Source organism: Alosa sapidissima, chromosome 9, assembly GCF_018492685.1.
Source record: "Alosa sapidissima isolate fAloSap1 chromosome 9, fAloSap1.pri, whole genome shotgun sequence".
In the NCBI taxonomy this organism is placed as follows: Eukaryota; Metazoa; Chordata; class Actinopteri; order Clupeiformes; family Clupeidae; genus Alosa; species Alosa sapidissima.
Window position 1 is genome coordinate 28,491,683 of NC_055965.1, and position 25,884 is coordinate 28,517,566.

The 25,884-nt window shown below is 43.4% G+C and overlaps 1 protein-coding gene and 1 long non-coding RNA gene across 4 annotated transcripts in view; both read right to left on the reverse strand.

The window, feature by feature from the left end:
• Positions 1-4,415, reverse strand: part of LOC121719455 (NXPE family member 3-like) — a 31,437-nt gene extending 27,022 nt beyond the window's left edge. For 2 of the 3 annotated variants that reach the window (XM_042105104.1, XM_042105102.1), the window contains exons 1-2: positions 4,160-4,415; positions 3,190-3,257 (exon numbers count right to left, since the gene is read on the reverse strand). In XM_042105104.1, the coding sequence (XP_041961038.1) occupies positions 3,190-3,257; positions 4,160-4,205 (114 nt within the window). In that variant the 5' untranslated portion in view covers positions 4,206-4,415. The remainder of the gene's footprint in view (positions 1-3,189; positions 3,258-4,159) is intronic. The other variant, XM_042105103.1, reaches the window with a different exon arrangement.
• Positions 4,416-20,845: 16,430 nt separating this feature from the next.
• LOC121719743 lies at positions 20,846-25,884 on the reverse strand. The gene is made up of 3 exons (XR_006034358.1): positions 25,874-25,884; positions 25,018-25,024; positions 20,846-20,918 (listed from the first exon to the last, which is right to left on the reverse strand). It is a non-coding gene; the product is annotated as an uncharacterized LOC121719743 (long non-coding RNA).

Genomic DNA, 25,884 nt, shown 5'->3' on the forward strand with positions numbered 1-25,884 from the left:
GTGGTTGAGATATCTGACATTTTTCTGTTAAAGATTGGCATGGAGACAATGGGACATGGTTGCCTTTGTCAGTGTCCTTATGTGAACTTGCACAGGTCAACTTGCTCATCTTTACTTGCGTACCACTTCACACCAGTGCTTCAGACCAGAGCTGATGCTTCAGCAATAGCTGTCACTGAAAAGCTGTAAGTGTTGTTGAACACAGCTGTTCTCACATTAGCTGATTGCGATAAACATAAACCATTGTTGCCTAATTACCAATTATTCATTACACCTGTCTGTAGTATCTACTTTTTTTGTGTTTTTCACATATAGTATTTTGCAGTATTTTTAAAATTACAAAATTACTATTTTGCATTTGAAACACATATTACATGTTTCAGAAATACTACCCATCCCTGGGAACAGGCAGATTACATCTTTATAGTTGGCCATATGATGACATACTGTACTTAAGTTAATACTGTATTTCACCAGTTAGGGCACAAAAAGCCAGTAGCCAGTTGCTGCACTGTGTAGCCTATCTTGACATGTCTTTAAGTTTTGGGTTACAATATACAGGTAGTGGGCTCTCTGTTGATTTTAATGAGTAGGCCTAAGCCTAAAGTTACAGCATTTCTATCACAATTGACCAGACTTTGACCTTTTGTCTTCTTTAAACAAAATTCTGGCTATGATTGTTCCTTGTATTGCATCATAAGCCATCACTGCACCTATTGCATTCTACTGTTGTTAGCCTTAAGCCTAGCTCAGTCATTATGTTGTACCACATCACCCTCCATTAGAAGTGCAATGAGCTGCATTGAGCATAATAAACTGCATTTAGAATTCCAAATCCATATTTCCAGATATTTTGGTAAAAGTAACTTAAAAGTAATACAATAGTAGTGTAATGCCTTACAATTCAGAGACAGTAATATTATAATGTAATGAATTACTTTGAAATGACAGTAATAAGTAATACATAATATATTACGATTTTGAAGTAACTTGCCCAACACTGATTAAACCACATGTCACTGCTTGACTAAATGAAAAATATAGGCTACTGAACATGCATGGAGATCGTCATAGTTGACAGAAATTACGATACTGATTATATAATAACCTATAGGTCCAAATCTAAATGTTTGGGTTCAGTTTATGAAGTGTTGCTACAGCATGATACTGTGTGTTTGTTATTTATGGGGGGGATTTTGGTATCGGTGGGCTTATGTGTGTGTGTGTGTGTGTGTGTGTGTGGGGGGGGGGGGGGTGGGGGGGTCGTCGGTCCAGTAGTGGGCCGGTCCAGGAGAAAATTGCCAGGGCCGAATTTTGTTCCCAGTCCGACCCTGGTGACAGTCACACATTTCGGTCTTTTGTCACGCACTCCCACAACACAGAAAAACGATTTATAATATTTAATATGCAAAATTCAAATTCAAAATGTCTCTGTCCGCGCAGCTCTCACTATGGAACCGGCAATAAACAAGTGCGTCTCCCCTAGAGTTCTTAGTCGAGCCTGCCACTTATTAGCCAATCAAAAAAAAAAGGAAAGGGGCTACACAATAGACAATCAGAAAATAGCACTATTGTCCTTGGGTAAGATTTAAGCAACAACCAATGAAAAAAATCATATCCTGGAAATGTTCACGTGATTTTGCTACAACATCGATCTTCAAAAGTTTTGCTCAGTCGGAAACCACTGGAGCTTCGAGCATCACTTTGAGCACAGAGCACATATTTTAATGTTACAACAAATTCACAACCTGTTTGACACAAACAATGAGAACTTGACTGTTGTTAGAGAATGTTTCCCAGATAATTAGCATCAGTTGTTCATGAGTGTCTATAACTTAGCCAACAGTTTTACAGCCTGTTAACTGCATTTAGAATTCCAAATCCATATGTCCAGATATTTTGGTAAAGGTAACGTAAAAGTAATACAATAGTAGTGTAATACCTTACAATTCAGAGACAATAATATTATAATGTAATGAATTACTTTGAAATGACAGTAATAAGTAATACATAATATATTACGATTTTGAAGTAACTTGCCCAACACTGATTAAACCACATGTCACTGCTTGACTAAATGAAAAATATAGGCTACTGAACATGCATGGAGATCGTCATAGTTGACAGAAATTACGATTTGTGCCAACATGTTGTAGAAACACAACCACAGCCTTTAGGCCTATTTGGTGCAAATCTTCTACATTGGTTATAGTCAGCGATTCACATTAACTGTAGGCTATCACCACAAGTGTATACTAAACGTTTTTGCCCAAGTTTGTGTGCCGTCATCACATTTTGCAAAATTAGGCTACCTTCGTTACTAACCTACCAGTTGATACTTTTTACGTGCATCGACTCGCGATTGATTGTGCATCTAATGTAACACTCGGTGGAGAAACTTCTACTTTCCAAGTTCCACTTTCACTGTCGTTGTGAGCTAAAAGGCTACTATATGGGAAATACTTTGAAGTTCCTTTTGAGTCTAAACATGAATAGGTTTTCTTTAACCTGTGCTACACTTTTCCACCAAGTTGTGCGAAAATTGTAGGTACCCGGAGTTTTTTTAATGTTGACAGACAAACCGCACTACAGTAGCCTACTGTACATGGTGCAGTAAATGGAAGCTCTTCGTAGCGCGTGCAACTTACGTCTATAAAAGCAATATATTTATGGAATAAAATTAGACACCTCTGATTGCTGTTTACGGTTAAACTGCGATGATGTGAACACCAGCCAGCGGAGGGCACTTATATAGCCTAGGCTACCATGCATGGACTCGTAGGCTATATTTCCCCACAAACCAAGCGGCTGCTTTGACAAATCCACTTGAGGGGTGGGGCAGGGGGGCGCGATCGTAACACACACTGAACCTGTCATGAAGAGGCCAAAATGATTGACCTGTCACCCCCCAATCCAAATCCATTTATAGGCTAAGCCTAGGTCTACATTACGGGCCGCAAATAGGCTAAAAAAAAAAAAAAAAAAATCCCGGAGGTCACCGGCCCACATGTGGACCGGCCCACCGGGCATTTGCCCGGTTGTACAGATTACCAGTCCGAGCGTGACTGTCACGCTCTATAGCCTGGTCAAACTGAGACAGGCTCCTGAATTCACTTATAACCCACAAGTTTTTCATTTGATTTGATCATTTTTTAACCGCTATCAATAAAGAAAAATATAACTACCTACCAAGACAAACAGAAGACCAACTGCCAAAATTACTGTAAAACAATGCAGGACTTGACTCCACCGGCATGCTAAAACGAAAAAGATTTAATCATCAGTTCATCCTTAAAAATACATGTGTAAACTAGTCAAAAACAAATGGCAAAGAGTCTGGTGCTCTTCAGTTAGGGATCCAAAAAGTTTGAAAAATTCAAGAACATCTGAGACAATCATGATGGTTATATATTTATATAAAAACATGCTTACGCATTTGGCATTGACAAAAGGAGCCTTAGTGGGGGGTTGGTAGCAGTGTTGCGCCCGAGCACGCCCGATATTTTAATCAACTCGGACCGCGAAAATTATACAAAATTATACCTGAACCGCGATCTGACCAGCTTGTTTACAAAATGTGTGCTTTTGGTTACCATACAGTGTGACAGTAGGCAATTTCTGTAAAACAAACGAATTTATTTGCGAAACTTTATACAGTAGAACTACACGCAGTTAGGCATGCAGGGCATAATGATTGCGCAGGAGAGAGAATGAGAATAAGAGCGCAAGCATGCACGCACCCAGCTAAGGATTAAGCTAAACACATTTTCGATTTCAAGGCCATGGACATGCATCTTTCTTTCGAAAACAGAAATGGTGAAGGCACCAAGGTAGGCAAGAGAGATAGCCTACATTGCTGGTCAAAACGTTAGCATAAGAACTGGTTTATAATGCTGAATGAAGCACAAAGCTTTACTGAAGCACATACACTGTTTAAAGTCACAAACACACCGAACTAAGGTGACTGTTATGCATGCGCAAACCTATACATACCGGTAGTAGATATGGCTTGTGTAGTTTGTGCCATAACATTTATTTCTGCAGGCGCCTGCTCACGACTGTAGGCTAAAAGTTTAACGTGGGCAGGTGCCAAAGTATCAGCATTATTTTACTGAGCGACTTGTCATTAGGTCTTGTGAGTAAATTAGTCTATACTCACACTTCAAGGGGAAAGGCATCCATAAACTGTGGGTCTTTGAGTCCATTGGGTTTCTGCTCGTTGCTTTGTGTGTGTGCGCTGGCAAAACTTTTCTCTCGTGTTTGGTAGTAGGCTGTATTGTCCTTGATGACAAATGTGGAAAGCTAGTCTATAGACTGAGAAATACAGACCAAATAGCACAGAACTTAATTGGACTAGGCCCAAGATCTTAATTAACTGAAAACTATCGCCCCTCTCTCACCTGCACCTGTAATGTTTTAAACAAACTGTGAAGCAAAGATTCTGGAGCGGAGGAATCTAGAATCTTTGCTGTGAAGTGACGCCATGAATGTTAGTCACGTGAGCAGAGTGTGATAGAGTAGAACACCGTGCTGTGCATGTATGACCTGCAAGTGTGATGAGTAAAAGATGCTTATGGTTATGGGATTTTGCAGACGCCTTTGTCCAAAGCAACACACAAATACAAAAACAACATAATATTTAAAATGTAACAGGAAACAGATTAGAATGTTGGTCAAACTATAATAAGGATAATAGCAATAATAAACAACAATGTCAATTCAATCCATAGCCTAATAAAATAAGTAATGGAAATGAGGGAAAAAGCAATAATAAACAATAATGTCCATTCAATCAATAATATAAAAAAGCAATGACATGGTAAGACTATATTAAGGAGAATATCAATAATAAATAATAATGTCAAATCAATCAATCAAGATATCCAACAAATTCCACCATCTCTTCATTGAACAACAACAAAGCACCAGAAACATTACAGCACCCAACATTTTTACTTCCAACCTTGACTTCACCCTCTGATAAGCACTCAGTAGCCATACAGACGGAACAAGTTGATGACAAAACACTAAAGATCCAGACTTCGTGAAGATGAAAGAAGCTTAAAGAAGGACAACCATCATAGCAGCACTTCACCAATCAAAGTCGCCAGAGGAGTCAACCAAAGGAGTTTGCCAGAAAGCACCTGAACAATTCTCATGAGAAGTAAAATCATCTGGTTTGATGAAACGAAGACTGAACTAAGAAGAAACCTGGCACTGAGCTGCACTGATTCTGTAAGGGTTTTCCCATGTCTACAAAGGAACTCTGGATTAGCCTGGGTGTTCATGCTGCCTTGCGCGCGATTTGATTCACGCTGCTAAGGCAGCCTGGAGACCATGGAGCAAGTTTTCGCCTGAGATAGGGAACCAATCACAGAACAGGTGGGAAAGCAAGACGATGATGAGCTATGCACAGACACATTTGATAGACATCCGTGGCACCCAATAAACGGATCTGGGCATTTTTTTCAAATACGAGAAAATGAACGTTTGGTTCCCAGACCACGTCTCATTGAGAAGTGGTGGCGCTAGCCAGGCTAACTCTGGATTACATTCATAGTCACCATTGGGTCCTTGGTTACCTGTCTGACCAAGGCTCTTCATCCTGGATTGCTCAGTTTGGCTGAGCGGCAGGATCTAGAAAGACTGTTGGTTGCTCTAAACTTTGCCATTTGAGAATGATGGAGGCTATTGTGCTGCAGAAATTTTCTTGTATCCTTCCCTAGATCTGTGTCTTCAGACCTGTCTCTCAGGTCTATGGACAATTCTCTTCACCTTGTAGCTTGGTTTTTCACTCTAACATACACCATCAACTTTGAGACCTTACATGTGTCTCTCCTAATAATGTCCAATTAATTAATTTAGGTACATTGATAGAAGTAGGATGCAAGCGTCGTCACAACCCAGAGAGCAAGCACACTTTGGCCCAATGGCATATCAGATGTTGGCATGACATTGTTTACTGACTTTGGGCGAACTTCATTTTGGCCGGTGGGGTAATGTTGTTGACATTTCAATAGAAAATCATTCAACAGTCCGATTTTGCAAAACATCAGCCTACATATCAGGCGCAAGCTGGAGAGTTTATCTTGTTTAGCCTACCACTTGCAGGATATTTTTTATTATTGAAACATGATAATTATGTGACGTGCTGTGTGTGTGTATTATATCATATTATATTATTATATTATGTTTATTATATTTGTTTTGGCTTTATTCATTTAGGCTATGTATTCCTCATCTGTCATTCGCAGTTCTTATAGCGCATACATTCTTACCAGCAAAGACCTATCACCTATTACTCATTATTTTTGCAATCATTCCTGCATTATAATCATTAGCCAATCAAGCTTGTGCATGAGTAATGACATCAACCATAGCAACGGAGCTCTTATCTTATCTTTGTAGTTGTCAGTTTTCCTTACTTATATTGCCTTCTTGCCAGTCATAAACTCGGAGGACCCGACTTTGAAAATCCCCACTTCCAAAAAAGTGTGTTCATGAGATAAATAACATATGCTATAGTATTGCTGGGAGGTGATGACTTATATGGACTTTCCTTCCAGACAAGTTGGTAGGAACAGTTGGTAAGTGTTTTTAGCAGTCTTCTGTACTTATATATCAACCGATATATTAAAATATGTATATGTAAATCATTATATAATAATATGAATATATATATATGTCAGACACCAAACAGGACGAGGACCACAATTGCGTCACGTTCAAAAGTTTATTTAAGGGTTGGGGGTTTCAGGGGTTCCGGGGGGGGTACAGGAGTTCCAAGAGTCTGCGTGTGTGTGTTCCCCCAGTAGCCGAACAGCGAAGGCAGGAGCTGGATGATCCGGGAAGTCCTGGGGGAAACACACACACAACAGCAATTGAAACGAAGCAGCAGTACAGTCAAGGACTAGGCGGTATTCGTAAAAGAGGGACGGAAGGCAGGTCAAGATTACCGGGGCTGGAGAACACAGAAGTAGTCGAGCGGGTCCGGGATCACAGGCAAAGAGTCAGAGGCGTTTTCAATAAACAGGCAGGTAACTGGTGCTGGTTGCAGACGATCTGACAAGTGTGGACTGAAAAGCAAGGCTTTATATAGAGGGCATGATGAGTGGTGAATGCAGTGCAGCTGGTAGGTAACGAGGGTGAGGCAGAGCAGAGCAGGAACAGGTGGAGGTCATCAGACTTCAATCAGCACGTGTTACCAGGCAGAGAGAGAGCTCATGACAGAACCCCCCCCCTAAGGGACGGCCCCAGAAGTCCCCAAGAGTGACACCACGTCGGGAGGGCGGAGGGGAGCCGGTGGAGGGCTAGAATTCCTCCGAGCGGTCCGAGTGAACATCCTCATCCTCGGAGGGAGCTGGAGGGTCGTGGACAGAAGACGGGACAGGTACCGAGACAGGGTCAGGGTCAGGCACATGACAGGAAGCCGGGCGGGCAGGACGGTTAGGGACCCCTCTGGGGCGGCCCCTACGGATTGCAGGTTGATCAGGATGCAGACGGTGGAAGTCGGCGATGAGTGTCCGGTCCACAATCCGACTGGCTGGCACCCAGGTTCTCTCCTCAGGTCCATAGCCCTCCCAGTCGACGAGATACTGGAGGCCCCTACCTCGCCGTCTGGACCGAAGCAGGCGTCGAACGGTGTACACCAGCCCACCGTCAACGAGGCGAGGAGGAGGAGGAGGAAGCGGCACGGGGACCAGCGGGCTTTCATGCGTCGGCTTGACTTTCGAAACATGGAAAGTAGGGTGCACCCTCATGGAGGTTGGCAACTGGAGCCGGACTGCGGTTGGGCTGATGACCCTCTGGATAGGGAACGGGCCGAGGAATCGAGGTGCCAGTTTACGCGATTCCACCCGCAGTGGGAGATCCTTGGCTGACAGCCACACCTTCTGGCCAACACGGTAGGCGGGTGCCGGCGATCTTCGGCGGTTAGCCCCAGTGGCATAGCTGACAGCTGACTTGAGTAGCGTGGCACGAGCTTGTGACCAGGTACGACGGCAACGGCGGGCATAGGCGAGGGCAGACGGGCAGGACACATCTCCTTCCTGGCTGGGGAACAGGGGGGGCTGGTAGCCATACACACACTGGAAAGGTGACATACCAGTGGCAGAGCAGGTGAGGGAGTTGTGAGCATACTCTATCCACATCAGTTGTTGTGCCCAAGCCTGGGGTTTGCGAGAAACCATGCACCGCAGCGCCTTCTCCAGCTCCTGGTTTGCCCGCTCGGATTGACCATTGGACTGGGGGTGGAACCCAGAGGTGAGACTCACTGTGGCCCCTAGAAGACGGCAGAACTCCTTCCAGAATGTAGAGGTAAATTGCGGGCCTCGGTCAGAGACAACATCCCTGGGCAGCCCGTGTAGACGGAAGACATGATCAAGAACAGCCTGGGCAGTCTCTCTGGCAGATGGCAGTTTAGGGAGGGGAATGAAGTGTGCCATCTTGCTAAACCGGTCAACCACAGTGAGAATGACAGTCATCCCACCTGATGGTGGGAGGCCAGTTACAAAGTCCAAGGAGACGTGGGACCAGGGTCGTGTGGGCACAGGCAAGGGCTGGAGTAAACCAGCGGGGGGCCGAGTGGAGGACTTGTTCTGATTGCAGGTGGGGCAGGCACGGACGAATTCTCGGACATCCCTTCTCAAAGACGACCACCAAAAGCGCTGGGCAAGGAGATGGCAGGTGCGGGCGGAGCCCGGGTGGCAGGCAAGGCGGGAGTTGTGTCCCCACTGTATGACCCGGGACCTCAAATTATCTGGGACGAAGAGACGACCGTCTGGGCATGCACTGGGACTGGGATGGTCACGGAGGGCCTCTTGAATTTCCTCCTCGATATCCCAGGTCAGGGCAGCTACGACGCAGGGATCGGGCAGAATTGATGCAGGTTCCTGGGAAGGGGCGTCATCCTTATGAAACTGACGGGAGAGAGCGTCCGGCTTGGTGTTCCGAGAACCTGGGCGGTATGACAGGGTGAAGTTGAATCTGGTGAAAAACAAGGCCCAGCGGGACTGTCTGGGGTTAAGACGTTTGGCATTGCGGATGTATTCGAGGTTTTTGTGATCGGTCCAGACCAGGAACGGAACTGTGGACCCCTCCAGCCAGTGACGCCACTCCTCCAGGGCAAGCTTGACAGCCAACAGCTCACGGTTTCCAACATCATAATTGCGCTCTGCAGGTGAAAGCCGGCGAGAGAAAAATGCACAGGGGTGCAACTTGTTGTCCTCCTCTGCCCGTTGAGAGAGTATGGCCCCGACTCCCACGTCTGAGGCATCCACCTCGACAACGAACTGCCGGTCTGAATCCGGCATCTGGAGGATGGGGGCAGTGGTGAACCGGGCCTTGAGGGTATGAAAGGCTGTGTTGGCCTCTGGGGTCCAGGAAAAGGGGTGTTTGATGCTGGTCAGAGCTGTGAGGGGAGCGGCGACGGAGCTGTAGTTCCGGATGAATTTCCGGTAGAAATTGGCAAAACCGAGGAATTGCTGCAGCTTCTTCCTATTCCCCGGAACTGGCCAGGAGGTAACTGCCGAGACCTTTGCGGGGTCCATCTGGATATTGCCTTCAGCGACGATGTATCCCAGGAATGACACAGTCTGAGCATGGAACTCGCATTTCTCCGCCTTGACATAGAGAGAGTTCTCCAGGAGCCGTCGAAGAACCAGCTGGACATGACGGGTGTGTTCGGACAGAGTTCTGGAGAAAATTAAGATGTCGTCCAGGTACACGAAGACGAATTTATTCAGCATGTCCCGCAGCACATCATTCACCAGCGCCTGGAATACCGCTGGGGCGTTGGTGAGGCCAAATGGCATTACCAGGTACTCATAATGGCCGGTGTGGGTGTTGAATGCTGTCTTCCACTCGTCACCCTCCCTTACTCGCACTAGGTGGTAAGCATTTCTAAGGTCCAGTTTGGTGAAAATAGTGGATCCCTGGAGCAATTCAAAAGCAGAGGTGAGTAAAGGCAGAGGGTACCGGTTCTTCACTGTGACATCATTCAGACCTCGATAATCAATGCAGGGGCGAAGAGAACCATCTTTCTTTCCCACAAAGAAGAACCCGGCACCAGCAGGAGAGGAAGACGGGCGGATGAGTCCAGCTGCCAGGGAGTCCCTGATGTAATCCTCCATAGTTTTTCTTTCAGGAGGGGATAGTGAGTAGAGGTGACCTTTGGGTGGAGCAGTCCCAGGGAGGAGATCAATGGCACAGTCGTACGGACGGTGTGGGGGCAGAGATGTGGCTTTGGTCTTGTTGAACACCTCTCGGAGGCCATGGTAACATTCAGGGACATTAGAAATGTCGTGGGCAATGCTGGGGGGTACTGAGCCGGGGGGCAGCGAGGCAGCACGCAAACAGGTCAGGTGGCAGGCATTTCCCCACTCTTTCACAGTTCCGGAGGCCCAATCGAGGTGAGGATTGTGGAGACGGAGCCAAGGGTAGCCCAGGATTAGGGGTTGGCCTGGAGAGCTGAGCAGGTGGAAGCGGATGGTCTCTCGGTGGTTTCCTGACACCATCATTGAGATGGGGGCTGTGATGCTGGTAACTGTGCCAATTGCGTGACCGTCCAGGGCCCGGGCTGGAACAGGAGTGGACAAGCGATGGCTTTCCAAGCCCAGCTGACGAGCAAGTCCTGTGTCAATAATGTTTGCTTCTGCGCCAGAGTCCACCAGGGCTGCCAGGGTGTGGGTGGAATCAGACAGGTGAAGACAGACTTGGATGAGGGGTTTACGGCTGATGGAGGGCTGAATGTTCATTGAGCTCATCCGGATTCCTCCTACATCTGGTGAGCTCCGGCTTTTGCTGGACAGGTGGCGACTCGATGACCATCACCACCACAGTACAGGCACAAGTTGGAGGTGATGCGTCGCTGGCGCTCTGCAGGGGTTAGGGAGGTGCGGCCGATCTCCATCGGTTCAGACTGGTCCGGCTGGCTAGATGGTGTGGCAGGTGCGGACAGAAGGGCAGTTGGGACACTCCGTGTGCTGGTGGATGGACTCTGGCGCCCTCTCTCATGACGGCGGGCCTGGATCCTGCGGTCGATGCGGACAGCCAGAGCAATGGCTTCATCAAGAGTGGGGGGTTGATCATGGGAAACCAGCTCGTCCTTTATGTAGTCCGCCAGGCTGTGGAGGAAAGCATCCACCAATGCTTCCATGTTCCAGGAGCTTCGACTTGCCACGGTTCGAAAGTCGATGGAGTAATCCGCAACAGTCCTTCTGCCTTGGCGAATACTCATCAGGATCCGAGATGCCTCGGCTATTGTGGATTCCAAATCGAATACCTTGAGCATCTCCTCTGCGAATAGGTTGAAGGTTGCACATGCTGGGGTCTGGCGCTCGAACTCCGCCGTTCCCCAGAGTCGAGCTCGGCCCGTCAGGTGAGTGATCACGTAACCGACCCTCGCCCCTTCAGTGGCAAAAGTCCTGGTTTGCAGGGTAAACTGGACACGGCAGCTCGTCAGGAACGCCCGTACCTGGGTTGGGTCGCCGCTGAACCGCTCTGGATTGCCGATCCTGGGTTCTGGGGCTCCGGCAGCCACGGTAGCAGTGGACTGGGCAGGAGACTCGGGTGCTGGGCCGGTGAGCAGGCTGGCTGGGGCTGGGCCGGTGGGAGCAGGCAGAGGAGAAAGGTTGGTGAGAAGTTGAATGATCATTGCAAGTTGTTGCTGTTGCTGCTGGAACTGCTGACGCTGGCTCAAGCCGGCTTGAAGTAGGGAGGCAATGTCAGCAGTGTTGCGGTTTACCTCTCTCTCTGTCTCTTCCAGGCGTTGCATGGCGGTGGGTGGTTCTGGTTCGTCGGTTTCCATGCTGGTTCGACCGTGCGCTGGGTCCATGTTTGGTCAGATCGTACTGTCAGACACCAAACAGGACGAGGACCACAATTGCGTCACGTTCAAAAGTTTATTTAAGGGTTGGGGGTTTCAGGGGTTCCGGGGGGGGTACAGGAGTTCCAAGAGTCTGCGTGTGTGTGTTCCCCCAGTAGCCGAACAGCGAAGGCAGGAGCTGGATGATCCGGGAAGTCCTGGGGGAAACACACACACAACAGCAATTGAAACGAAGCAGCAGTACAGTCAAGGACTAGGCGGTATTCGTAAAAGAGGGACGGAAGGCAGGTCAAGATTACCGGGGCTGGAGAACACAGAAGTAGTCGAGCGGGTCCGGGATCACAGGCAAAGAGTCAGAGGCGTTTTCAATAAACAGGCAGGTAACTGGTGCTGGTTGCAGACGATCTGACAAGTGTGGACTGAAAAGCAAGGCTTTATATAGAGGGCATGATGAGTGGTGAATGCAGTGCAGCTGGTAGGTAACGAGGGTGAGGCAGAGCAGAGCAGGAACAGGTGGAGGTCATCAGACTTCAATCAGCACGTGTTACCAGGCAGAGAGAGAGCTCATGACAATATATATATATATATATATATATATATATGATATTAATATTATCATATAATAATTTACATATACATACATATATACATATACATATATATAATTTAACATCTTTTTAAACGTTAGTTAATATGAATTGGCGTGAACCAACATAACCGTCTACACCCTCTAGGCTTCGGAAGCTTAGTGAACTTCAGACATTTTTTCGTACTTAAATGTATTAAATATTACTAGTATTAAATTTTGTTATGTAAATGAACAAGTTCTGTGCACTTTCAGTCAGAGATTAGGGCTTGCACTATGCATACCGTAAATCCTCAAATTATGGCCGGGATTCTATTTATAAATAAAGGCTGGCCCCCAAATAGCCTACAACCCAGGGTAATAATTGCCTACATTGTTTTGACATAAATGACATAAAAGCTTCTTAATATTTTATATGTTGGTTGGTTTAATACTGTTGCCAATGAAAAGTCCTAACCTAGTCACTCTCAAAGACTGTCAAACCAGATGGTCCAGCTCTATTTTGATGTTGTCTCATTTACTCGAAATAAAGGACCACGTGACATCGGTGGCTGACATCATGGGCTGCACTCTAAAAAACAATGGGTTAAAAACAATCCAATTTCAACCCAACCACTGGTTAAATAGTGGTCGAGCTCAGCACTGTGTTATTAACCCCGAAAATTGGGTTGTACAGTCAACCCAATGAGTTGGGTTGATGGTCTGACCCAAACATAGGGTTATTGTAACAATACTTTAGGTTAAACCTACATAATTGTTGGGTAGGCTATCTTTTTCAACCCAGCAATTATGTTATTGTCACTGTCATTTCTGGGTTATATTGACCTAATGTATGAGTTATTCTAAGTATCTTATTTTCCTCCTTAATCCAATCACTATTAATTCATAATAATTACAATAAATGTTTGCAAATTATGAATGTTACAATATGTTTTAAAATCCATCTAATGGGCAACAATAGCCATGCAATGAAATAAAACAGTTAGACATAATTATTCATTTAGAAGTTTATTTTTTGAACAGATAGCCGTTGAGAAAGCAGACGTGACATGGCCAGCAAAAAACAATTGAAACTGTTTGGCTTTTTCAATCGAAAGGCAAAGGGTAAGAATTCATGTTTGCAAACTGAAATATAAGCTTAGTCCTGTCCGACCAACTCCATAAAGGCCAGCTATTAGTGTTGTTTACCTATCCTATCGCTAGCTGGCTAGCAAGCTATCATTAGTAAACACTAAGCAGGAGTCAAAATTAACTTTTTGAAATGTGAATATCTACCATTCACTATCTTGAATGATATTCACTGACAAATTAAGTGGCGAAATTCACCCACAATTCAATAGGTAATCCGTATTTATGGTCTGAAATCTACCAGCTTCAATATTTACCAGCATTTGTCTGGTGCAATTTTGAGCCCTGCTAGTAGGCTAAGCAAGCATTAGGCAACGGCAAGGCATCTGGTCAGGTTAATTGGCACAACACATTTCAGTGCTCGTTTTGAGAGAGAGAGAGAGAGATTTATTACACTCAGCTCTAAATAACTAAATTTAGCCAGAAGGGCTAAATGCTTTCCCCCATACTATGGCAAACCATTTTAACATTTAGGGCTGTATTTTGGGTACCAGCGCATGGCGTAAAGTTCGTTATTCACCCGCGCAAAGTTGAATTCGGTATTTTGTACGTTTATATTTCAAGCATTGCGCCCAGGGGTGTGGCAATACGGAGGGGCCTGGCGCGTTGTCTAAAAATCGCTATCATACACCACCTAAACCTGGTCAGAAGTCAATGGCGAGTTGTTCATATGCTATTTTAAGAGCGCATGTCAACAGTCATATTGGCAGGTGCACGCACCATCCTTCTATCATTCATGAACGCACACCAGCGCACGTCCATGCAAAGCATTACGAATTGCATGATTACAATGGGAAACATAATTAGAATAAAGATATTACGAAATACTGTACATCTCATGATGAGTAGTTATTCACCATCATTTGCAAATTGGTAATGACTGTTAAAAGTGATTAGGGGAAAGGCACCATCTACAGGAAACTCCATTCATAATGGTGTTGGCTGTAATCGAAAACATCAAAGCAACATTGAATCATCAATTCTTGCTGCCAGCTCCTGTCTGGCATGGGCTGCAGCATTAAAAAGACAATTAAAAACTCCTTCGCCCTCTGGCTGCTCTGACATGGTGCTAATTAGTGCTAATTACAAGTTAACAGAACAGGTGCTATGTGATTTGATGATTTGAACAACAACACGCTCTGCTCCTGCCTAAAGTGGGATGCGGGCCTAATTTGCATAGCAATACAGATATCTCTAACGTCATTTTGCCTAGTCAAAACTCTAATTCAAGATATCTACAATTCACATAGTGGATATCTGCAACTGAATTGTAGATATCCGTAATGATAAACCCCATTGAAATGAATGACAAATGTGGCGTCATTTGTCCTAAGAAGAATGTCTTTGTGGATATCTGAAATGACAATTATGGATAGGAAGAATTCAGTTGCGGATATCTAAAATGTTTGTTTTGACTAGGCAAAACTGAATTACAGATATCTGCAATACATATCCAGTCTAGCGGTTAAATGTTAAAATGGCTTGCCATATTCCCCCCGTTGTTGAACATTTGTACTGATGTTCTGAGGAGCAGACGAGGATGTTACACTCTCTAACACTATAGCAAAAAATTGCAGTTTTGATACACAGTAGGCCTGCAATGTAGGATTTTTTCGTAAGGGAGATGTTTTAACAGTGACAAACTATAAACCATTAAATATCTAGAGGGGGCTGAGACAGCTTTCATTCACCCTGTAATGAGCCATTTAACCATCAAAGTGATTACAAAGCTGATGACATAAACATAAAACAGCATTAAAAAAACCCAAGTTTCATGGGAATGAACATGTTCCATGGGAATGTGTTTAAATGTCCACTGAAATGTAAGTGAAAAGTAATAAGCAAAGCAATAATGCTTAATAACATAATAATAATAATAATGCATAATAATAACTGACACTGGCAGCACTCTTTGAAACTCACACACAAGTTAAGGTGCATTATTAATGTAAGCTGAGCAATAGTAACCTATGACATAGCCTATTTTCCTCTTAAATAGGCTATTCATTTTGAGTAAAATACACGTTATGCTGTTTTTTATCAAAGACGTTAATTTTGATTGGTTATTACATAATGCACTATAATTGATTTTGATAAAAAAAAAAAAACAATTTGCAACACCTGCATTTTGTAATAACAACTGCAATATGTAATAACTTATTACATAAAATGTATTACATATTGCGTTCAAGCAGTTTATTACACAATACGGCAGATTATTACAAAATGCGGTAGTTATTACATAATGCCATGAAAATGTATTACATTTTGTTGAGTTATTACATAATGCGGCGTTATTATATAATGATAATGCGTTGTTACATAATAATCTGCCGCATTATGTAATAAACTGCTTGAACGTCAACTCCGCGGCATAGGGGTCTATTTCACTGCCATAACACTAGGGGATGTATGGCTTCGAAGTTCGGTGTCGCCTGTGTCTGCATCGCTCATCACCGAAACCATAGACTCTATGACCGAAACGGTACTCAGAACTATTCGGTACTATTTTTTTTGGCTTTTTTCTTTTTTTTTTTGTTTTCTTTTTTTTTCTTTTTTATCTAGAAATAGACACAGTAAATTCCATTGACATAGTTACTGTAACCAGCAAAAAAATCTGAGGTTATTTGTGAGGTGTCTGCCAGCCAGTTTAAGTTATGTTAGCCCACCCCCTATAAATTCTCTTCCACAGCCGACATTTTTCTCAATTAAACCAAAAGTGTTTAATGCTGGCATTGTCATTGCCATCAGCAAAAACCTTAATCTATTGCAAGCATATAAAACAGTTTACTTAAGCCGACCAATATGTGTCTTTATTTGTGTTAAATATCCATGTTAAAAAATATATAGCCTGGAGGAATTTCAGGGTATCACAGATTTTATTGGCTGTCTTGTGGCTTAACAGCAGCATGTCAGTACTCTGTGTGCTCGACAAGAGTTTGCATCCTCTCTCTCCTTTTCACTTCTGAGTAAGACTAGGCCTACAAGACACAACAATAGGTTTTCCACCAATGATATGTATCGCTGCATCATTAACAACGTTGTTGGAACTACGGTGTATGAATGCCGGAGGTAGCAAATTGCGACACAGGTACAAGGCTTTCTGGAAACAGGTGTTACCACGTTGTTGTTTGATTGCAAGTTGTGTCGTACCACAGTGGTTGAGCAACGTCGTTGCTAACTTTTCTAGAAACGTGCCCCTGCTCAGCACTCACTATTAATCTTAACTGAAGTTTTAGTTGGTGTCAAAGAGGCAAGGGAGAAAAAGAGTTTCCAAACCATGACCATCGTTAAAGCAACACCAAAGAGTTTTTTGTACCTTAAAATAATGTTTCCAAAATCGTTTCAGTGGTTCATCAACTCGTAACAGGGTGAACGGCAATTCTGCATTCGCTTTGGCGGCCCTCTATCGGCTATAACCGCACTATGTAAGTTTGCCAGATCGGGTAGCGGACCTGTAGTTCGATGGAATGAGACATAAGAAACTACAAATTTGACTTCCATCTGATGTCGCAAAACATCGTACTTTTATAAGTCATGCAAAATATTCTACCTTGTCTGTGGACATCGTTATTTGCAAAGCCGGTGCTGGATAAACAAATAGCGTGCGTGCGACAGAGGGAAAGTTCTTTGGTGTTGCTTTAAAGGGAAACTTGGCAGGATTAGCTATATTTCCCCGTCTGCTGGAGAAGTTGTGCATTACACTATTTCAAACGGTGGAAAAAGGTAGCCCAGTCCGACATCCTTAACGATAAAGCACATGGATTTCTTTACAAGCTAGCGAAACAGTTAGCATAAGTTCGGCAGAACAATGTGGATTCACAATCTGAAGCTGTGTTCCAAATTGGGGTGAGAATTAGTGAGGTAGAGAAAACACTGTGTTGACACTCCCATAATTGTGGAAAAACATATCAGCGCTTCTTCATGGCAGTTTTATGGAGATGGCAAATGTTCCAAAACTACAATCACCCGGTCAGTAGCCAATGAGTTACTAGATTCTAGCATCCGTAAATACACCCCAACCTCCTGTGACGGCCATTCAGCACGGGTTTTTACGAGTTGTGGTGGGAACATCAAAGAGTGTCGCAACTCTCTCTTTCTATGGCTTTGGGGAGAAAGACACACACCCACACACACAAACACACACACACACACACACACACACACAAACAGACAGACAGACAGACACACACACACACACACACACACACACACACACAAACCGACATACACACACACACACATACACAACACTGGCGCGCGTTTCAAGAGGGCGACGACCGACCTCCGTAGCAGCCAGACGCGGTAGGCGTAGTACGTGAGTGGGTAGTTGGTGAGGTGCGCGCACAAGTTGAACACGACCACGGTGTGCGGCCCTCCGGCCAGGCCATCGATCTCGCTGCTCATGTAGTGAAGGGTCACTGCGGAGATCTTGCCGCAGCGCAGAGGGAGGCCGTGCGTGCGGAAATGCATGACGTTGTTGTTCTGTAGGTCGACGGCCATGAGCGGAGGTCGACGCGGTTTAGAGCTGTGACGAAGAACAATTTTTTTTTTCTTGTTTCAAGATGTTTCATGCATATCAGTTTATGACACACTTGACACGTGTTATGCTACCAGAATTCAGAGATCTTTTTCTACAGACTGCTGTCGGTGCATTCCCTCTATATTATATTGGAGTTATGTTGATACATTGTTGCAAAAGAGCATATTTAGTTTGTTTATTATTGCGCTTCTCAACCAGAGGGGGACCCCAAGAGCAAATCTTGTTAAGGGTGCCTTTAAGGAGAAACCATGGATAAATTATCTATACAGTGCAACCGGAAAGTATTCAGGCCCTTTCAAGTTTTCCCAATTTTGTTATATTTCAGACTCATCTTGAAATGGATTCAATTCGGGGTTTTATTCTCATCAATCTACACACAATACTCCAACACTCCACAAAAAATCATTTATTTAGAGTGTTTTGTAAATGTATAAAAAATAAAAGTCTGAATACTTTTCGGTTGCACTTGAAAGTGATTGTGGTGAATAATTACTTAATATTAATCTTAGACTGGCAAACTTCAGGAAAAACTCAGGAATCAAGTTTATTCTGTTACAAGCAGAGAGGGTACAAAAAATGGTCTATGGTCTATGTAGGCCTAGCCCAGGCCTGGAAGGCCTAGGTTGGCCTGTAGCCAACTTCTCCTCTCTTCCGTTCTACATCCTCCTAGTCTTAGTCTAAGTCCAAGTCTTATTCCTGACAAACATTGCAGTTTAGTTACTTTTAAATGCTTTAAACAAAGAAGAAAATGGCGCCAAAACAAGCCCACATGATTGGTTCTCCAGTTGGCATCAGACACACCTACTCACACACCTATTTTACACCTATCCATTCTTATCAAAATAGCATGAGGAGAGATATCTTATATATCAGAAATATCACTTATAGAATGTTCCAAACATTCTCACAATCAAATCATTACAATCCTTGGACTGAGACTATCACAATGATACCGAACATGAATACATTTAAATTTCATGACACATGGATACATTATATCAAGGTAACATCCTTTGTCCTGTGTACCTGTAGCCCTTGAACCACTACATTAGCATTCCACTGGGGGAGGGGAGGGTGTCTTTGTTTTAAACCAAGAAGGGCCACATGGCAATTAAATTATTATTAATTTTAACCGTAAAATTATTGCTATCACACTGTAAATGTGCATTCATTCGCAAAGAGTATTTATTGGGATCTACTATCTGGGTCACAACTAATTGACCATTGCCATGACCAAACGTTGATACTTTGAGCCAGGGGTGACCACTGGTTAGGGTGGCCGTGGTTTATCCGTGCCACTGGTGTGTGTGTCTGTGTCTGTGTGTGTGTGTGTGTGTGGGGGGGGGTATATCTTGTTAGTATATCATTCCTTACTTGGTACAGCCTCATTGAGGTATAAAAACCACTGTCTGATGGTGGAGTCTCCCATGATGTGCTTGTCCCTCAGGCATGGAGCGATGTCTGGAACAGTGAAATGTCGGGTGGCACACACAAATGACATCCACACATCGTTTAGGTAAAATCCTGCTGGCACTGGCGTGGGAAGTCCAGGTTTGCACGGCTCACTCACCACTAAAGGTAAGACGGTACAGGAAAGACATTTGAGGCTATTTACGAAATGACAACAATGTCAATCCCATAATGTACATAGCACATTTCACACAGTGTGGCAATGCAATATGCTTCACAGTGCATCCCGGTGACAACCTACCAACTAAGCCCCCAACAAAAAAATAGAATGTGATAATATACAAGTCTTGTTAACACATATTTATCTTTTATTAAACCTTGCATCCAGGGGTGTGACAATTAACGACATATGGTGTGGTCTGGCGCATGATCTGAAAATCGCTATCATACACCCTCTAAAAATCATTACACCACCGAAAAAGAAAATCCTGGTCCATAGTGAAAGGCGCATATAAAGTACAGGTGAAGACGCACTGTCACAACTATTGGATACATCTATACTGATGCTGATACATCTATACTGATGCTGATGCATCTATACTGATGCTGATACATCTATACTGATGCTGATGCATCTATACTGATGCTGATACATCTATACTGATGCTGATGCATCTATACTGATGCTGATGCATCTATACTGATGCTGATACATCTATACTGATGCTGATACATCTATACTGATGCTGATACATCTATACTGATGCTGATGCATCTATACTGATGCTGTCTAACTCAGTCACTGACTGCAGTGCATGACTGTAGCTTTCAGCCAGGAGAAGATGTCGTCAGGTGGCGTCAGTGTTGCCACAGTTACCTTGAAAAAGTAATCTGATTACTGATTACTCCTTTAAAAAGTAACTTAGTTACTTTACTGATTACTTGATTTTAAAAGTAACTAAGTTAGATTACAAGTTACTTTATTAGTTACTTTCAGCAGCTGCCGACAACACCCCCACCGCCTCAACATAAAAATGATAACCGGTTCTGCCAATACTCACTATACTGGAAGTGTATTTTAACAGTAATGTCAACAATGTATAGCAGACATCCCAACCTAACCTACTTAGATACTGAAATTCAGATGTTTGTTCAATAATGTCTAGTCAGTACACCAAATAAGGAAGGCCTATTGATAGAAATTGTGATAGTAAAATATGTAGATTTTTGGTAGTTTGGCCTTTTCATGTAGCCTTGGCAATGATAGTATATTTTTACTACCATATTTCTCTTAAGACTCAGTCAGGACGATGGAAAATCAGGATCCAGGCTTTTATTCTTTTCAATGAGGGGCCAGTGGCCCTCAAGGGAGAGATGGCATGTTTGTGTCACCCCATCATGGGTTTTACCAGTATTCTCAGTATTCTCTGACTATACAGAAACAGTCTACCAAATTTAAGTTACACATAAAGAGAAGGAGTGACCTACTAGTATGAATATGCCTGACCCCTCACTGTGTCTACAAACATTAACATTTCACACCTGGTGATAAGCAAAAGGCCTCTAGACAGGCTTTCATTGAATTCTAATCCTTCAAGGATCAACAATGGATACACTGCATACAGACCAAAGACACACACAGGGTACACATGGGTACAAAATCACAAATGACCATAAGAACTACACAGTATGTACATTTACAGAAATGAGGCTGATTCACAACACTTTCAGCAACTAGCCATCTAGTATAGGCCTGAGTAATATGCAAATTAAATTACACTTGTTAAACTCACCTCAACAAGTCTTTTGCAATCATTTAACCCACCGTGAGCAATACTAACGTCACTGTTACAAACAGTTCAGTGTGCAAGACTATCATTATGTTTTACTCTTATGAGACAATTTTGTGTAGTCTGATGTGAAATGGGTCTTAAATTTTCCTTTTTGATGGGCACTGGCTCCTGTTCCTAGATACACTGACTGAACTGATTAATTAAGTTCGGGAGAAAAGAGATATAATCCCACCTACACTGAAAACTGATTGGTTGATTTACCAAAACAGACCAGGATGCTCTCTGTCTTGGATGCGCTTCAGGCACACACGCACCACTCCCCTCTCTCTCCCTCTCCGTTGTGTGCGCGTTAAACTCAGATGCACACGCGATTTGAAGTCCGGTCTGGCTTGCATGCTCTTGCTGCTCTAGGTTCCGGGAGATTTAATGTAATTTGCGGGCGTCAGGAAGCGCTATCAATATGTGGGAGACTCCTAGCCTGGGTGCCATTCCGAACTTAGTCCCGCCCCACGGGAAGTTCGGTCTGGCATTGCTCCATTGTGCGGCAAGTATGCTCGCCCTAAATCTGGCGGACCAATCAAATCAGGCTTTACGATGATGGACAGGTGAGCAACAGCGCCTGGTCTATCACGTCATCTGAGCCCGCTTAGATTAGGCTTATGTTTGAAACAAAAATGCTGTGGCTAGAAGGATACATGGCTTTTAAGACCCCATATGGAAAATTCATATTATCTAATGAGTTTGTATCACTGAAAACGATTATTTCTGAAAACTTTGGCCAAAGTTGAGATGTGGGAAAACTGGTGGTTTCACTTTCATCAAGGGAAAACAGCGCTGTTGCATTGCAACATGTTCCCTTGAAATCTCTGATTGACCACCTGTTCGAGGGATTTGCGACAGCTTTTACCAGCTGTTTAACATGTTTGTAGCATATCACTGTTCACCAGAATTATTTTTAAAAACGGAGGGGATATAGGAGAAGAAGGATGGTTCGTGTGTTTTCTTCCTACACCTCACGGTAAGCTATTTTGTTGTTCTGATTGGTTAGGTCTATCCAATGAGTGCAGAGGCATTCCCCCCCCCCTGTATCGGTTGAAACACGCCCCATAATTACGTCCCAATGGAGCAGTATCAGACTCATATTCTGACTAGAATTTGAGTATGACAACGTCAGGCTAGGAGACTCCCAAAACCTCGGGAGACTTGGGATGTCTAGCTAGACAGCACTTTGTCGCCAGCACAGAATGTACAATGTACCTTCATTTGTCATGTTTAGCTGACACAAACTCAAAATAATGACTGTATAGATAAAATGTGCATCTCTCTCCTCCCTCCATTGTTGTTTACGTTTGTGTCGCTGCGTGGTTTTAATGTAGCCTACACGTGAGTTGTCCTCATGCTGAAAACGTGAGCATAGCCTACATGACGTTAATCCTCGAGACAAGAAGAAAGCAAAGAATATATCTTTTTACTAAGGAAAATGACAAAAATAGTAACGCACAGTGACTTAGATAAGTAACTTTAATCTGATTAGGCCTACTGGTTTGTAAATAGTAGCGCGTTAGATTACTTGTTACCGAAAAAAGTGGTCAAAGTGGTCACTGGGTGGCGTCCAACTTTCACGGGGTGGTGGTGGTGGCCAGTCACTGCCCATCTCCTCCTGGCCCCCAGCTCAACTCCTCCCTTCTACTTCAGAGCCAGCAAGACGCTCTTTCTGCTGCCTCCAGGGCCAGCGGAAGGCAATCCTGCGCCCTGGGCAAAATAGGAATATGTCGCCCCCATGTTCATAGACTGTGTTCCACTTTCGACTGTGTGCTACCTTCTCAGAAGCCCCTGGCAGCAGCGTGATCAGGTCTGGTCCATATTTTTTACAGTCTATGGTCTGGTCTCAATGTGTGGGGGGAGCTCAGCGTTGCTACTTTCCAGCGCTACTGGACCACAGGGAAAAATAAAAAAATGATGCAGGACAATAACGACCAGGCAATACAATAAAGCAATTAGGCTTTTTCAACATGTGCACTTTTCTGCATTCTGCAGCACTAGGCTTTGAACGTCTCATTCATGTTTGTTATTTATCCGATATTAGTGAAAATGAACTACTTGCTGCTCCCATATAAACGGTCTATGTCATTATTTGACATTCAATGTGTTTTCATTGTTGTAGCTTATAGCTCGCCATGCTGTGGCGCCCCTGGTAGTTTTGCCAGTCATTCAAACATTATTGGGGTAAGTGTTGCTTTTTTCATATGTTTTCGATGGCAACCCCTTGTCAGTCAATAGTGAAAGTAATTAATTGATTCATTATTGTACAGCTCAACTCCTCCCTTCTACTCTACCCATTGTGTAATTAAATTACAGAATAGGTGTTCTAAAGTTAAATAAAACACTGAAATTGTTATGAACATGATCCAGATTTGCTTTGTGTGTTCAGATGTCCTGTGTTAACAAAGTCATGGAGCCTCATGATAGTCAGAATAAATGAACAATTGTTTTGAGAGAAAAGAATGTTCAATTGGACAAATTTGCGCAAACACAGCAGGAGGGATAATAGGCGAGTGCAGATGCATGTAGGCTATTCTCTGCTAGTCACAAAGAGTAAAGCAAGGTTTAGTGGAATCCCTGTGTTCCATACAGTCTCGCCTGCAAGCAGATCCCTTCAAATGTTCCGCTTACTATTAAAATACGGTGCACTGTTTGAAGTTGTGCTGCTTTCTTTTAATGGGAATAACAGATGTCATTCTCATTGGTTTAAAGGATGTTACCATGACTGGTTGGGAAACATAAGAAAAAATATTTTGAACAATGTGCCCAGCGTGTGCTCAGTGACCACAAAACCACACCATTAAATTAGCGAATGTCGACCTGACATGCCTTAAATGTCTTTAGACTTTGCACCTCGGACCAGACGTTTCAGATTGCCAAGATAGGGCCCATGGATTTACACAACATGAATGGCCTTAAAGCCCATTTCATTAAATGTTTTACTTTGGCCACAATCTCGTTGTTATGTTACATCTAAGCAGAATAAACCTTTTTGTCTAGAATTTTTGTCAAAGTTTGGCATGGGGTGTAGTTGGGTCCTCCATAGGTTATTTCAAAGGACTGTGTGTGTGTGCGTGCGTGTGTGAGTGCGTGCAGTGCATGTGTGTGCATGTGTGTGTGTGTGTGTGTGTGTGCATGTGTGTGAACTGGAGAGAGTGACTAAGTCCTGCCCCATTAATCCCATGGACATTGGCATGGGGTGTGGTTGGGTCCTCCATAATATATTTCAAAGGACTGTGTGTGTGTGTGTGTGTGTTTGCATGTTAAAATGATGCTTATTGAAAAGCTTTTGCTGGCAAATATATACTTCAAAAGGACACTACAAAACGAGATAAATGTTAGTTTATTTTTCAACATCAGCTAAAAACCCTCAAACAACAAAAAGCTGTGTCATGGATCTGCTCGAGGTTTCATCTTACATGTCCAATTCTAGGGAGTTTTTCGTCCCCCCTGTTACCCCACGGGCCTTCTTTTTTTTTCTCCGATTGTCTAACACTCTGTAAAGCGCCATGAGACATGTGTAATGTTTGGCGCTCTATAAATAAAATAAAATTGAAATTGAAGATATCCTCTCTGTGTGCTTGCAGGTGGATGAGAGATAGGAGTGGGAGGACATTGTCAGATTAATCTAACTATGTCTCACTTAAATTTAATAAACAATTGCCCTATTCCCCCTCTGGTGCTTCCCTACCTTCTAGCTGCAGTGGCCTAATATGCTAGAATATAGCATATTGGGTCTTGAAATATTCACAGGAGTCCATAGAAATTGAATAATCATGTTATTTTTTCCAATATTCGTTGTGCAGATATATAGTCCATCTCATTCACACCAATTGAATTGAAATAGAAAAGATTTATATTTTTGTGTAATTATTCCATATTTAGTCTAGTCATTTCATATCAGAACTTCTAAAGTACAATTCAAATGCAAGGATGACACTTCAAAGTATTACTTTTCTTTTGAGACTAAGATTATGCTTCTACACAAAGGGGTTCATAGACAGTAAACATTTGATTGTCAGTATGCATTTTGGATAACCAAAAGTCCTATGGGGAGTTTCCATAGGGCATTTTACAAAACGTGTGAGCATACCTTGGCAAATAATGGTCTAAAGTACTCATATTTACATTCTATATTGATCTACATTTGAACACAGCTTCACAAGACCTTGTGCTAGGTCTCAGTTGTGTTTCTAAGTCATATCAATTGACCTAGAGGGCTGAAATGTGGTCAGTTCAGAGATGCTTTTAATCCGGCAGAAAGAAAAAAATCATATTCTAGCCTCTGTACCTCTGTGTCAGTACATCACACATTTATTCTGACTATTTCCTGCAAAAACTACAGGATCTCAGCTTTCTATAGAGGTCAAACATTTGATGGTAGTGTTGTGGAAAAACTGTCCATTCTTGAACCCAATTAACAATCAATCACTTAACTATTTACTAATTAGCACTCTGGAACATGGTTTCCGAAGAAGACAATGCAGACTCTCTGAAGACTGTTGATCTTTATTCACTGTATTGCAGTGATAGTGTAGCAGGTAGACCTTCTCTGCCT